The 11758-nt window shown below is 37.0% G+C and overlaps 5 protein-coding genes and 1 non-coding gene across 9 annotated transcripts; 3 read left to right on the top strand and 3 right to left on the bottom strand.

Moving 5' to 3' along the window:
- The first annotated feature begins 29 nt into the window (after positions 1 to 29).
- On the top strand, positions 30 to 837 carry LOC145732401 (MICOS complex subunit MIC13 homolog QIL1-like). 3 transcript variants are annotated; one of them, XM_081984626.1, is made up of 3 exons: positions 30 to 172; positions 335 to 491; positions 546 to 837. In XM_081984626.1, the coding sequence occupies exons 1-3, from the start codon at positions 165 to 167 to the stop codon at positions 759 to 761; spliced, it is 381 nt and encodes a 126-aa protein (XP_081840752.1). In that variant the 5' UTR covers positions 30 to 164; the 3' UTR covers positions 762 to 837. The 3 variants fall into 3 exon arrangements, with proteins under 3 accessions (XP_081840752.1, XP_081840750.1, XP_081840751.1); XM_081984624.1 differs by having other exon boundaries at positions 158 to 288; XM_081984625.1 differs by lacking the exon at positions 30 to 172 and adding an exon at positions 179 to 285.
- Positions 838 to 1060: 223 nt separating this feature from the next.
- LOC145732390 (uS5 assembly chaperone PDCD2L-like) lies at positions 1061 to 4651 on the top strand. The gene is made up of 7 exons (XM_081984610.1): positions 1061 to 1283; positions 1640 to 1800; positions 1853 to 1995; positions 2048 to 2176; positions 3686 to 3894; positions 3952 to 4051; positions 4103 to 4651. The coding sequence occupies exons 1-7, from the start codon at positions 1176 to 1178 to the stop codon at positions 4480 to 4482; spliced, it is 1230 nt and encodes a 409-aa protein (XP_081840736.1). The 5' UTR covers positions 1061 to 1175; the 3' UTR covers positions 4483 to 4651.
- TRNAA-CGC (transfer RNA alanine (anticodon CGC)) lies at positions 1446 to 1517 on the bottom strand. Its single transcript has one exon. It is a non-coding gene; the product is annotated as a tRNA-Ala (tRNA).
- On the bottom strand, positions 2177 to 3457 carry LOC145732393 (solute carrier family 25 member 32-like). Its single transcript, XM_081984614.1, has 3 exons — positions 2865 to 3457; positions 2600 to 2814; positions 2177 to 2542 (listed from the first exon to the last, which is right to left on the bottom strand). The coding sequence occupies exons 1-3, from the start codon at positions 3311 to 3313 to the stop codon at positions 2253 to 2255; spliced, it is 954 nt and encodes a 317-aa protein (XP_081840740.1). The 5' UTR covers positions 3314 to 3457; the 3' UTR covers positions 2177 to 2252.
- A 107-nt stretch (positions 4652 to 4758) lies between the features above and the next one.
- Positions 4759 to 9591, top strand: LOC145732378 (GATOR2 complex protein WDR24-like). 2 transcript variants are annotated; one of them, XM_081984582.1, is made up of 12 exons: positions 4759 to 4909; positions 4962 to 5096; positions 5300 to 5416; positions 5467 to 5686; positions 5741 to 5954; positions 6030 to 6278; positions 6645 to 6933; positions 7644 to 7865; positions 7915 to 8145; positions 8204 to 8500; positions 8555 to 8812; positions 9418 to 9591. In XM_081984582.1, exons 2-12 carry the CDS (start codon positions 5006 to 5008, stop codon positions 9534 to 9536), a joined length of 2307 nt encoding a protein of 768 aa, XP_081840708.1. In that variant the 5' UTR covers positions 4759 to 4909; positions 4962 to 5005; the 3' UTR covers positions 9537 to 9591. The 2 variants fall into 2 exon arrangements, with proteins under 2 accessions (XP_081840708.1, XP_081840710.1); XM_081984584.1 differs by having other exon boundaries at positions 4761 to 4909; positions 4968 to 5096.
- On the bottom strand, positions 9592 to 11661 carry LOC145732384 (facilitated trehalose transporter Tret1-2 homolog). The gene is made up of 3 exons (XM_081984598.1): positions 11458 to 11661; positions 10611 to 11407; positions 9592 to 10546 (listed from the first exon to the last, which is right to left on the bottom strand). The coding sequence occupies exons 1-3, from the start codon at positions 11612 to 11614 to the stop codon at positions 9998 to 10000; spliced, it is 1503 nt and encodes a 500-aa protein (XP_081840724.1). The 5' UTR covers positions 11615 to 11661; the 3' UTR covers positions 9592 to 9997.
- Between the last annotated feature and the right edge of the window lie 97 nt (positions 11662 to 11758).

Raw genomic sequence — 11758 nt, 5'->3', positions numbered from 1 at the left:
CGTGACTGAATATGGGCTCTTAAATAAAGCGTCATGTTATTTATTATAAAATTAACCTCTTTGAAGGTGACGTAACACTCTGGTTACACATAACCTCTTGAAAAAATATTATGAAATAATAATAATTTTTTGCTTCTTTCCTGTTTCTGGTTAAAGTAGGCACAATGATCAAGTAAGTTTATTAATAAAAAAAATGACAATCATCAGTCAAGAGTTTGCCACATTTGCCAAAATGTACAATCTTACAGGTCTACCCCATTTAGTTCACTATGGGCTAGCGCTTAAGTGGTACTTTTAAAAACCTATCAATGCAACTTTAAACCTTTACTTACAGGTTTGCCATAAAAGCCGGACTAGCCGCTAGCGCTGTTTACTACGTGCGCGAACAAGGAATATGGAAAGACAGTGAAGAAGCTATAGCATCTGCTAAAAAGCTACAAACTGCAATTAATCCTTACATACAGGAAGTAAAACAGCAGATACCAATTGAGGTAATTAATGATGGTTACACTTTAATAAGGTAGTACTAACTGATCCTTTGTCAGCTACCAAAAGTGCCAGAAACTGAAAACTCCTGTCAATTGGCCAAAGAGTACTGGAATGCTGGAGTGCGGGCCACATTCAGATTTTTGGTAAAACTTCCAGACTGCACCAAGGCCTATGCAAAAAAGGGGGTTGATGTTTTGCTTGAAAATCCAGAAATTAAAAAATTTGTTGACTCTTTTAGTTCTCAACCAGATACTAAAACAAACAAAAGTTAAGCTTTATACATAGTAAATAAAGAAAAATTGTGAGTTTGTTTAGTCTATTGTTGTAAAAATTAAATTAACACATTAATATTGTGTTTTTATACCTATACTTTTGGTTTGTAGAAATAAACTAAATGTAAAAAGTTAGCAGTTCAAAAGTATTAGCAATGAAATATAAGTAGTAAATTGCCACTGCAGAAGAATACAGCAAATCAGAGCAAAGAGTAGGTGATAAAATTTACTAATTTAAAACCTACTCCAAAACAACCATTAAAACAGCTCTAATGCAATGACAGACCTGATATGATACTAATGACGGATAGATCCCCCAACTGCTAGGTTGGTTGCCTAACCTCCAAACAAAACAAGGAAAACAAAAGACTCCAAAGGGTTTTCCCTACAAATTTCGAATTTTTCGGTTTCCAAATGGCCAAAAATCACAATTTAGTGCTGCTGGGTTACCAGGACGAGGCAATAAGCGAAAAATATAGTGAACAAGTGGATTTTAAAGTGAACAAAATCGGTGGAGATCCTGTAAGTTTTTTATTTAGGTTAGTTTTGTGTTTGTTATTGATTTTTTAAATTAGTTACTTTAAAAATGCTTAAAAGTTGATGTATGCGTTTTAATCTAGCATGTAAGTATGCTGATAAAATTAAAAGTACATTTTTGCATGCAAAAAAAATAAAAAAGTTCCTTGGAGGAGCTGGGATTTGAACCCAGGACTTTCCGCATGCGAAGCGGACACTCTACCACTGAGTTACACCCCCGATAAGAACATTTTGCGCTTGAACAGTATTACTCTTCGTATATTTTCAAATTCCAATAAATACTCTTAAACACTGAAATTTAATTATTTATTAAATATTTAACCGCAACTTTGTTTTTATAGGACTTTCCCTTTCCATGTAGAACAAAAGCAATTTGTAAACTATGCAAACTCTCATGCCGTCTGATCATTCAGATTTATGCTCCATTGGATCATTGTCCTGACCACCGGACTTTGTACTTATTCGCCTGCGTCAATCCTCAATGTTGGAACAGACCGGAGAGGTAATTAGGTCTCAACTTTTCCAAACTTCTTGTTATAGTAAGCCTTTTCTAGTTGGGTTTGTCTTCGTGTCCAGGTTAAAGCTGAAGATAGTTTAAAACCAAATGAGGATGTTGCAAATACAATCAAATTAAATTCCACAGATTGGTGTTCAGAAGCTGATGATTGGGGCGATGATAACAGTAATGCCAACCTAGGTACTTAAATGTTGTTGTATTTAGATTTGTTTTTTGAATTTCTTTATTTTAGATATAGAAGACAGCAATAAGATTAATGGTAATGACAAATTGTCTGAAGATGAGGAGAGTAGCAGTTTTGATGATTCAGGTTTCAAAAATTTGACTATAGATGAGGAAAATGCAAATAATGGAGCACAAGGTGAGTGGATGCTTTTATTAACCAACATAATATAACAAAATGATCTTAAAACTAAAATCAACAATACTAAAAATTATTATTCAGGAGGTGATTTTTTACTGGTGTTCTTCAGCAGTATATATGAAACATTTTCATAAACTATAAAAGTGATCATAGTAGCTGGGATGACTCTGATCAAATTAGTGCCCATTCCTTTATAAAAACCTTTCCATCCTTCATATTGGATGATTTTTGTAACACAATCGCTAGCACTGTTGTATGAGTAGTGTTGATTTTGTAGTCTAGCCCTAACCACCTGATAAGGATAGGTCACTAAAACTGCTAAGAGTTTTGAAGTTGCAGAAAAGGTTAAATACTCTATAGTGCCTGGAATGTAGAAAAGCTTTACAACCCATGTTTCAGGGTTTTTAAAGATTACAGTACCTAGTTTTTTACTAATTGGCAACTTGTTATAGTGCTGATATTGATTTTTCATTTCCTCATAAACCATAAACTGCACAGCCCCATGAGACACTCCAAAAATTCCAGGTACTAATCCTTTGTAGAACCCCCGAATTCCATCACTTTTATAAATTTGTCCTAAACAATCCCACATGCTCTTATAGCATTTATCATCCTTATCAAATTGTAGACACATCCTAGAAACACAAATTAAATTTGTACCAACCTAAATTAGAAATAACCTCACCTGGTCTTTGTAACCCAAAGAGGGTTGGTAATTAACAATGTGGTAAACCCAGCTTGTGAGGCAGCTAGTAAATGATAACCAGCCCCAATGGGCACATTAACATTTCCACCCTGTATAAAATTCTTGATAGAGTTGTAAAAGAAAAAATACAATCCCCACGAAGCGCCAGCGCCACACAAGTTGGGCGTCACTCCTCTGTACAACCCTTTAAACCCTTCAACTTTATAAATGGTTTTCAAAGCATTTAAAATGCCTGTGTATTTTGGGGTGCCATGGATTCCATCATGCACGGCAAATCGGATTTTTATCACGTCCAGGGGATGTAAAATCAGTGTGGCGAAGGTACCGGCCGCGGTTCCAGCCACCAAATGCTCATACTTGACATGGTCCAGAAGGTTGGTTTCTAGGGTTTTAGTTTTAGGAACTGACTCGCCAGTAAGGGCGCTCATTGCTGTGCTGTCTTGCTGTAAAATGTGGACTTCATCTTACTTATCAGTGTTGTATATTCCTTCAATCGATTACAGAAGATAGTTTGATGATTTATGTTGTTTTTGTCATGATTCAATGATTTATTAAAGTTAGGTTAGGTTTAGTAACCTAGATAAAATTTTGAGGTTATTTTTTGGCACAATTGGTTTTTCTTTTTCTATTACATTGTATAAGACAGAGAACACTGGAGGACTTTTATGGGATCAATATATTCACAGCGTTGCTAAGTTTATATAAATTTACTCGTTTTCTAGTACAGGGATATTTGCCAACCAACATATAAACATAAAGCCATTTTGAGGTATTTGATTTAATTTTCTGTGGACAAATAGGAGCTGTTGCCCGATTGTATCCAGCAATGGCAACTGCCGAAATCGAAGCGGATGAAGAAAACCGCGAAGTGGTGACAGCAGAAAGCCCCACAGCTCCTCAAACCAACTTGGAGGCCTTACTCCAGAGTTGCGCATCTGACATGGACAATATTCCGAACGGAGCTATGTTTTTTCCTTACTTTATGTCTGTTTACCCTGAAGAAGAAGAAGTAAGACGATTTTCTTTGATTTTAATTGTTTTAAATTAATGCGGAGCTAATTATAAGCGTATTGGGATGGATGATCACGTCAAAGACTTACTTCATGAGTACCAAAAGAGAGACGGGGATGTTTTATTAGTGTTGGGATCGAAGGGAGAAAATACAGGTTAAACATCCTTTTCACTAACGTTTAATTAGTGTAAAAATTCATTTTTAGGTGGTTCAGATTGTGATTTGGGCAGCGAGGAGTACGAAAAGAGCAGGCCGTTGCACGGCGATAAAACCTTCCATCATTTTGTTTCCAAAATTAAAAACAATCCAGAACAAATTTTAAGGTACCATAGAGAGGGCGTCCCTCTTTTTTTATACCCAATGGAGGAGAAACTGGGCGTGTGCAAGTATTGCAACGATGATCTGGTTTTTGAGTTTCAATTGGTGCCTACATTATTATCAAAATTGAGGTTGTCATGTGACCCGCCTCATTGCACCAGGTTGGATTTTGGTACTGTTTTAGTTTATACTTGCAGAGCAAGTTGTTGGGGCAGCAAGGATTCTTATAGGGAAGAAATTGTTGTGGTCCAAAAGGAAATGCTTTAACTTTGCTTTTAAAAGTTTGCCATACATTCAACGAATTACAATCACTATTTATACGTGTTTAGTAACTAGATTTACAGTAGGATGATAATAATATGCATAGAGTAAACTTTAGAATGTGACAAATGTGTAATGTGACAAAATCATACAATAAAAGTGGTTTATTGAAAATTATTCCCCTGATTTTCTAACCTTTTTTTGAGAGAGAGCGTTGATTTGGCAACAATGCATAATTTTTAGTTTGACAATGGTTTGACAGACAATGCTTTTTCGAAATGCTGATGCTTTTGCTTGTGTTGTGGTGATCGTTTTTAATGTTTACGTTTGTTACTTTTAAAGAATATTATTACAATTTCATTTTACTAGTTTTATTTATCAGTTTAAATCATTAATAGTGCATCATTCATTGGTTGAGAGTGTTCAAAACTAGGTAGTACTCCACTATTACATTTTTTAAAGATCCTAAACAGCATTTTTTGTAGTTCTAGGGCCATGTCAAAGGGCTTTTTTTGCCTGGCACAACAGAATGGGTACTTTTTATGTGACACAAGAGGGTCCGGTTAATGCATTGGCTTTAAATCGGGACTATACTCAAGTAATAATTGGTGGAAGAAATGGTTTGTTATGTTTGTACATTAATGTTACAGTTTTTCACAAATATTGATTGTTTTTACCCAAAGTTTTTAGTGGGATAGCTTTTTAGTAGTCTAAAGTGTCTTAAGGTGGTCAGAAATCGTCCTTGCTAATTTTTGCTCTTCTAATATACCTATTATCTCAATCTTTAACATGCATTTTCAATTAATTTAAATTTCTTCTTCAGTTTTTAAAGTGTATCAGATTGAAGAGGACAAATTCAAGGAGTTGTGCAATCTCAGAACTTTAAAACATCTAAACTTGAATTTTTCATGCAATGATGTTGCTTGGAGTTCAACAGACGGTAATCCATTACACAATTGACTGACTTTCAATAATTAGAGTGTTCTCTAGACCATTATGTGGCTACCGCGGCCACAAATGGTCATGTTTGCGTTTGGAACTTGACCAGAATGGGCAGGGCAATGCAAGAGCAAGACTACCAAGACCACAAACGTACTGTTAATAAAGTGAATTTCCACGCTGAACCATTCAAGCTGATTTCCGGTTCTCAGGATGGCACCATGCGTTATTTTGATATTAGAGTGAAAAATGCCGTTTCAGTATTTTATAGGTAAAGTCTAGACAAACAAGATTTAAGCAACAATAACGTATGTTTTGATTAAAGTAATACAGAGAGTGTGAGAGATGTCCAGTTCAGTCCCAACAATTTGTACAATTTTTCGGCAGTGTCAGAAAATGGTAGCGTTCAAATTTGGGACGTACGCCGTCCTGATAAGTTTCAAGTCCAATTTACTGCCCATAGTGGACCCGTTTTTGCTTGCGATTGGCATCCAGAAAACACGTGGCTGGCTACGGCCAGTAGAGACAAAACCATTAAGGTTGTAATTCAAATTTACACTCAAATAAACTGCTTAGTATTTAATTTTAAAAATTATGTTGATTGGTTATTCCAGGTGTGGGATTTGACTAATAAGCCTACTTTAGAATTTACCATACATACTATAGCGTCGATCGGCTGTGTGAAGTGGAGACCTCAGTATAAATATCATATTGCAAGCTGCGCTTTGGTGATAGATTGCAGTATAAATATTTGGGATGTGCGCAGACCTTATATTCCCTTTGCCGCTTTCAACGAGCACCGTGATATTGCCAGTGGGGTGGCTTGGAGGGGTGATGCCAATGTGTTTTTGAGCACTGGCCGAGTAAGCAATTTTTTTTTTCCCTCTACCATGTATTCACAACCTTATTTAATGGACGATAGTCCCATTAATGCATGATTTTTCAATTGTTTTTACTTTAATGCACAATTTTATCATAAGCAACCAAATACGCTCATGGTATAGTTCCATCCTTCTTTATTTGTATTAATCAGAGAGAAATAGACGCACTATTATTTAGTTGACATCCACCATTACCGACAGAACTGTCATTGTCAAGGGTGTCTATGATTTCGGTTTGACGTGTTGCGTATTCAACTGACAATTTCAGCTTTTTTCAAACTTTTTAGGATAATAAACGTTTATTAAACCACTGATTTAGAGAGTTGTTTTTGTTAAATGTGTTTACAGGACAACACATTGTATCATCATTCTTTCAATGACGCTCAAAAACCGGCAAGCAAAGCGAATCCCCAAGGGATCTCGTTGAACGCCAAAGGCGAAGTGCTCTCCTGCAGAAAAATAGTACCGCTTCCAACACCCACGGCCAGCTCCAGTCAGAATTCCATCTCCAAAGCAGTGGGAATAATGAGAAAGATATCCACCACACAGTCTATCGATGGATTTCATCAAGCGGCCAGTCTAACGTACAATTTTAATCCGAATAATGTGGAACAACAAGAAGCGGCCATCTTTACAAGTAAGTGCGAAAAACAAACGAAACTACGGTCCCATATAAATGTCTGGGCTGATATTCTAGTCAAATTGATATTCACTGACTTTTGTCTGTTGCGTCACAAGCACTAGCAAAAAACGTATGTCGGTGATTAATTCTTAGAAGGTTAGTAGAACACTTGCAGAGGGTAATTTTTAGAAGATTTTCAGTTGTATTTAGGAGCCTCTGGCAATTTTAAACAACCCTTAGAAGGTTTATGGGTTGAAGTGATGTATTTAAAGTCGCCCTAGGTCCCACTTAAGCTGAGTTATGTTTTGACTGTGACAGGTTGTGTGCAAAATGTCACAGTCAAATGAAAACTCTAAAACACCGCTTCTGACAAATATCAACATGATTCTAGATGCTCTCTGGAATTTTTAGAAGGTTGTCAGTCGTATTTAGGGGCCACTGGCACCTTCTCAATTTAATGGATCTAGGTAGTAGTTTTTGACAATTTAAAACAATTCTTAGAAGGTTTAAGACACTTGCCTAGGCTTCTCATACTTTTTAGAAGGTTGCCAGTAGCACTTAGAGGTCTCTGGAGGATTTAAAGAGGTCCTTGGCCTCTGACGATTTAAAATAAGTTTGGAAAGGTTTAAGACACTTGTAGAAGCTTCTGGCACTTTTTAAAAAGGTTGTCAGTAGCATTTAGAGGTTTCCAAAATGGTCTTAGAGGTTTAAATTTTGTCAACTAGAATTAGCAAAAAGTTACGTTCTTCATGGTCGAAGTGTGTCAGAACTTTGCGAGCGCAATTCCGCTATCGCTGAAGAATACGGTAAAGATGACGTGGCTACTACCTGGAAACTCATCAAAACCATGTACGGCGAAGAGTTTGTGCAAAATTCTATGAACACCACCGGAGGCAAACACGAAGATACCTGTTCTTCGGAGATACTTGAAGATCAAAAATCCAAAGGTTTTGCACTTATATCGACAATCGAACGGATAACATTTGACAACTTTAGGTGGAGACACCCCCGCAGCTCAATTCAGTGGTGGAGATGAAGAAACTGAAACAGAAGACCATGTGGACAACGCTTTTCCCAACTATTTAAATGTACGTAACGGTTATGTTCCTAAAGGAGATTTTGTTTTTGGAGAAAATGAATTGGATGTTGAATTGGAAGGAGTTCCAGTTTACGCGGATTATCAGTGCGGCTTACCCCTGATGAGTCACATGTCTCCAGAACCAATTGGTACCAACTACACCAAACACGTGATCAACATTCAATTTTGCATTCGTTAATGTTACAGACTGGACTTTGCCCACTGAAGCGTTTTCAATCAGGCACGAAATTCTGGATCGGTCGCCGCCTCCCGAACATTTTTCGGAACATCATCGGTCAGTTAATTATTCAGAGGAAGCGCATTCCGTTCAGGTGGAGGATCATTTGCCGGGGATGTTAACGAACATGAAACCGTGCATCAAATTGTCTTGGGATCCCAGTTGTGTGGTTATCGACACTCTGAATCATTACGCCACTTTGGGAGACATTCAAACTGTTGCTTGTATTTTAATGGTATTGGGAGATAGCCGTAAATATTTAAAAGGTTGGTTAACATTTATTTTATAGCAATTAGGATAATATGCGTGTTTTGTTTCAGATTTGAGTGAAACGATGCAAGAACACTGGCTGTTAGGCTACGTGGAAATGCTTAGCCGATATAAATTATGGAATGTTTCCAATCAAGTCATTAAGTTGTCGTGGTTACCAAATGTCAACCAATTAAATCAGCAAAGCACTACGATGCACACTAATTGTGGTAAATGCACTAAACCGTTGCAAAGAGTGGGATGGTTATGTGATCGTTGTCACACGGCCGAATATGGGTTGTGCAGTGTCTGTCATCAAGTTGTTAGAGGTAAGAATACTCTTCATATCATAAAGATAATGCGTTTGTATTAGTTAATTAAATATAAACTTGGTTAAGAAGTAAAATGATTTAAGTTACAATCACTTTACGAATGAATATTGTTTAATTTTTGCTGAGAGTCACTTGTTGTTTAGGCCAATATCTCGGGACGTTTCTTAACTTCATATGTCCGAAGAAAAATCTATTTAATCTTGAATTAAGTTATATTAGCAGCAAAAGTTTTATATTTACTGTTACATAATCTGAGAACGCTTCAGGCTTAATAAATTCTTACAGGGTGTTCAGAGACAGTGAGTGAAACTTGAAATTCGTTGCACAAGTAGTTCTGTCACTTTAAATGTCTTTAGACACCTTGTATGGTTCTATCATCTCATTTTTCGGAAAAGACAATATTTCTTGACACAGTTAATTGGGAAATGCCCGAAAACGTCCAGAGATACTGACCTAATTATTTTTTATGTTAAAGCCAAACCCAAAAAAAAAATATTGTTCAATTGTAGACAACTTGAAAATTTTTTGCACGCACTTCTTTCACACCTTGTATAAGACAGTTAGAGTGCATTAAAAAATCACTAAAATTTGTTGTCCTTCAGGATTATATGTGTGGTGTCAAGGATGTTCACATGGAGGACATATAAGTCACATAAAACAATGGCTAATTACGAATAGATGGTGTCCTACCGGTTGTGGTCACATGTGCGAGTATAATTGATCTGAAAGAATGGCATGTGTTGTTTTTTACCCAATTAAATGAATTTGTTACTGAATTTCTTTGTATTATTTTATTTCTAATGACAACAATTCTTTCAACAGCTGTAGTGAAAATCACAACAGGTTATAATCAGTAGGTCAAAGGTTTACAGTTTAATCAAGATTTGTTCCTTTTACATTGCATTTCTTTTGATGTTTGTCTTATTCACTAACTATCAGGATTTATTATCTAAAGTGTATATTTTGTGTATTCTTATAGAAACACTTTACGTTTCAGTGTGTATCTACTTATTTACTGCGATATAAATGTCACAAAAAAAACACTTAAAAGATACACACAACGCAAGTTGATTGCTCAAGCACTCAACCTACCTTTATACACATATAGAATAAATACAAAAAGCACACATTACCTCATACACTTTCAAGTACATTTGATCTTGATACTAATTACACTTTGAACTACTTTTCTACATTAGAGTTGCCCTTCAAAATATCTTGAATCTCCTGCAAACTTTTTCCTTTTGTTTCCGGCAAGAACTGGTAAACAAAAGCGAATCCGACCACACAACAACCGCTAAACAAACCAAAACTTCCAGATTTTCCTATCAGTGACACAATGTCGGTAAAGTATTTGGTCAAAATGAAACACAGAAACCAACAAGTGGCCGAAGTGACCGTAGTCGCTACCGATTTAACATTGGCAGGGAACATTTCACCCATTACGGCCCATGGAATCGGTCCGAAACCCAAACAGTACGTGATAATGTAGAATATCAAACAGCCGATTGGCAACCATGACAGGGCGGACACGTCCGTATCTGTGTCGTCTTTTAAGTGGAAGAAATATGCCAAAGCACCTTGAGAGACGGCCATTCCTATTGCGGAAATCATCAATAGGATGCGTTTTCCTTGTTTATCGATTATACCGGACGTCACCGCTGTAAAAAACACCTGAACGGTACCGATTAAGATGGTGCAAATTTCGGGGGCCAATTTCACTCCAGCATCCTGAAAGAATACAAAAAAAAATACCTAAATATCCTACTTATTTATTATTGATATTGACACCTACCTGGAAGATGTTTTGAGCGAAAAATAGCACCACGTTGATACCGGACACTTGCTGAAAAATCAGCAGACCATTAGATAGAATATATGCCATGGTGAGGCCTTTAGACTTGAAGATATCGAGGAAACTACTTTTGTTTTCCAGAGCTTCATTTAAGGCTTTTTTAACAGTGTCCAATTCGTCCTGAACCTCTTCCAACGATGTCCGGTCCCTCAATTTCATCAAAGCCCGTTCAGCCGCCTCCTCTTCATCGGTTTGTAGTAAATAGTAAGGACTTTCAGGAATGAAAATGGCAAAAGTGATCAAAAAAGTGATGGGCACGACGAGGCAAAACGCGTTGAACATGGTGACAGACATGTACGGACCAGCGACAAAAGAAAATAACAGTCCAATGACAGTAAAGAGTTGCAAGTAGGTCCCGAGGGCGCCTCTTACGTCATCTTCGGCAATTTCTCCAATGTACATTGGAAGAACGGTGAACGTCAGTCCTACGGATATGCCGCATAGAAATCGGGACACGAGAAGATAAATTACAGATTTAGCGAAAACGTTGAGAAGAAGGCCTACGATGACGGGGACGTTGCCTAGCAAAAGGGTGCGTTTCCGGCCGATTCTGTCAGCGAGGGCTCCTGCTATAAAAGGACCAAGTACCGCGCCCAAAGGCAGCAGCGAACCAATCGAACCTGCATCACTTTCCGTTATGGCTTCATTTAAGGGAGTTAAGGTAGCGTTTTGCAGTTTTGGAATAACTGGAGAGGTCCATCCTAATGTGATACCGCATGTAAATGCAGCCAAATTTCCTAAAATTGTAACTTTTTAACAAAAAAATAGTGTTAATGAAAGACTTTACCTGTACACGCGGCTATATAAAGGAAAGCTCTGCTGCTTTTTTCTAAAGGTACTTTTTGTACAGTGATTTTTACTGAACCGTCATCGTAGGCTTCATCGGATTTCGCCACCGGTTCATATTTGTACTGTTCTTTAGTTTGCGGATGACCGTCCGACATTTTGGCTTCAAAACGCTTAACTAGCAACTGTTACGTGTTCGCAACTCTTAAGATTGAAACTTTTATCACAAAATATACCTTGCAAAGATAATGTGTCTCTTAAGAGTCTTAAGTACTGATTATTTAAACATTACATATTAAAAG

This window comes from Ips typographus, linkage group LG8, assembly GCF_016097725.1.
Source record: "Ips typographus isolate SLU linkage group LG8, UJ_Ityp_2.0, whole genome shotgun sequence".
NCBI lineage: Eukaryota > Metazoa > Arthropoda > Insecta > Coleoptera > Curculionidae > Ips > Ips typographus.
This window is presented reverse-complemented; position numbering and strand designations above follow the sequence as displayed.

Bases quoted from the DNA above. Each gene is read 5' to 3' on its own strand.
- LOC145732401 (XM_081984624.1), top strand. From the start codon at position 194: ATGACAATCATCAGTCAAGAGTTTGCCACATTTGCCAAAATGTACAAT. The intron at 289-334 runs GTACTTTTAAAA...CTTTACTTACAG, and splicing joins TATGGGCTAGCGCTTAAGTG to GTTTGCCATAAAAGCCGGAC. The intron at 492-545 runs GTAATTAATGAT...ATCCTTTGTCAG, and splicing joins AACAGCAGATACCAATTGAG to CTACCAAAAGTGCCAGAAAC.
- LOC145732390 (XM_081984610.1), top strand. From the start codon at position 1,176: ATGGCCAAAAATCACAATTTAGTGCTGCTGGGTTACCAGGACGAGGCA. The intron at 1,801-1,852 runs GTAATTAGGTCT...AGCCTTTTCTAG, and splicing joins TGTTGGAACAGACCGGAGAG to TTGGGTTTGTCTTCGTGTCC. The intron at 3,895-3,951 runs GTAAGACGATTT...GCTAATTATAAG, and splicing joins TTTACCCTGAAGAAGAAGAA to CGTATTGGGATGGATGATCA.
- LOC145732393 (XM_081984614.1), bottom strand. From the start codon at position 3,313: ATGAGCGCCCTTACTGGCGAGTCAGTTCCTAAAACTAAAACCCTAGAA. The intron at 2,815-2,864 runs GTGAGGTTATTT...TTGTGTTTCTAG, and splicing joins CTTTGGGTTACAAAGACCAG to GATGTGTCTACAATTTGATA. The intron at 2,543-2,599 runs GTACTGTAATCT...TCTACATTCCAG, and splicing joins GCCAATTAGTAAAAAACTAG to GCACTATAGAGTATTTAACC.
- LOC145732378 (XM_081984582.1), top strand. From the start codon at position 5,006: ATGGGTACTTTTTATGTGACACAAGAGGGTCCGGTTAATGCATTGGCT. The intron at 6,934-7,643 runs GTAAGTGCGAAA...TTTGTCAACTAG, and splicing joins AGAAGCGGCCATCTTTACAA to AATTAGCAAAAAGTTACGTT. The intron at 8,813-9,417 runs GTAAGAATACTC...GTTGTCCTTCAG, and splicing joins CTGTCATCAAGTTGTTAGAG to GATTATATGTGTGGTGTCAA.
- LOC145732384 (XM_081984598.1), bottom strand. From the start codon at position 11,614: ATGTCGGACGGTCATCCGCAAACTAAAGAACAGTACAAATATGAACCG. The intron at 11,408-11,457 runs GTAAAGTCTTTC...TTACAATTTTAG, and splicing joins TTATATAGCCGCGTGTACAG to GAAATTTGGCTGCATTTACA. The intron at 10,547-10,610 runs GTAGGTGTCAAT...GTATTCTTTCAG, and splicing joins TCGCTCAAAACATCTTCCAG to GATGCTGGAGTGAAATTGGC.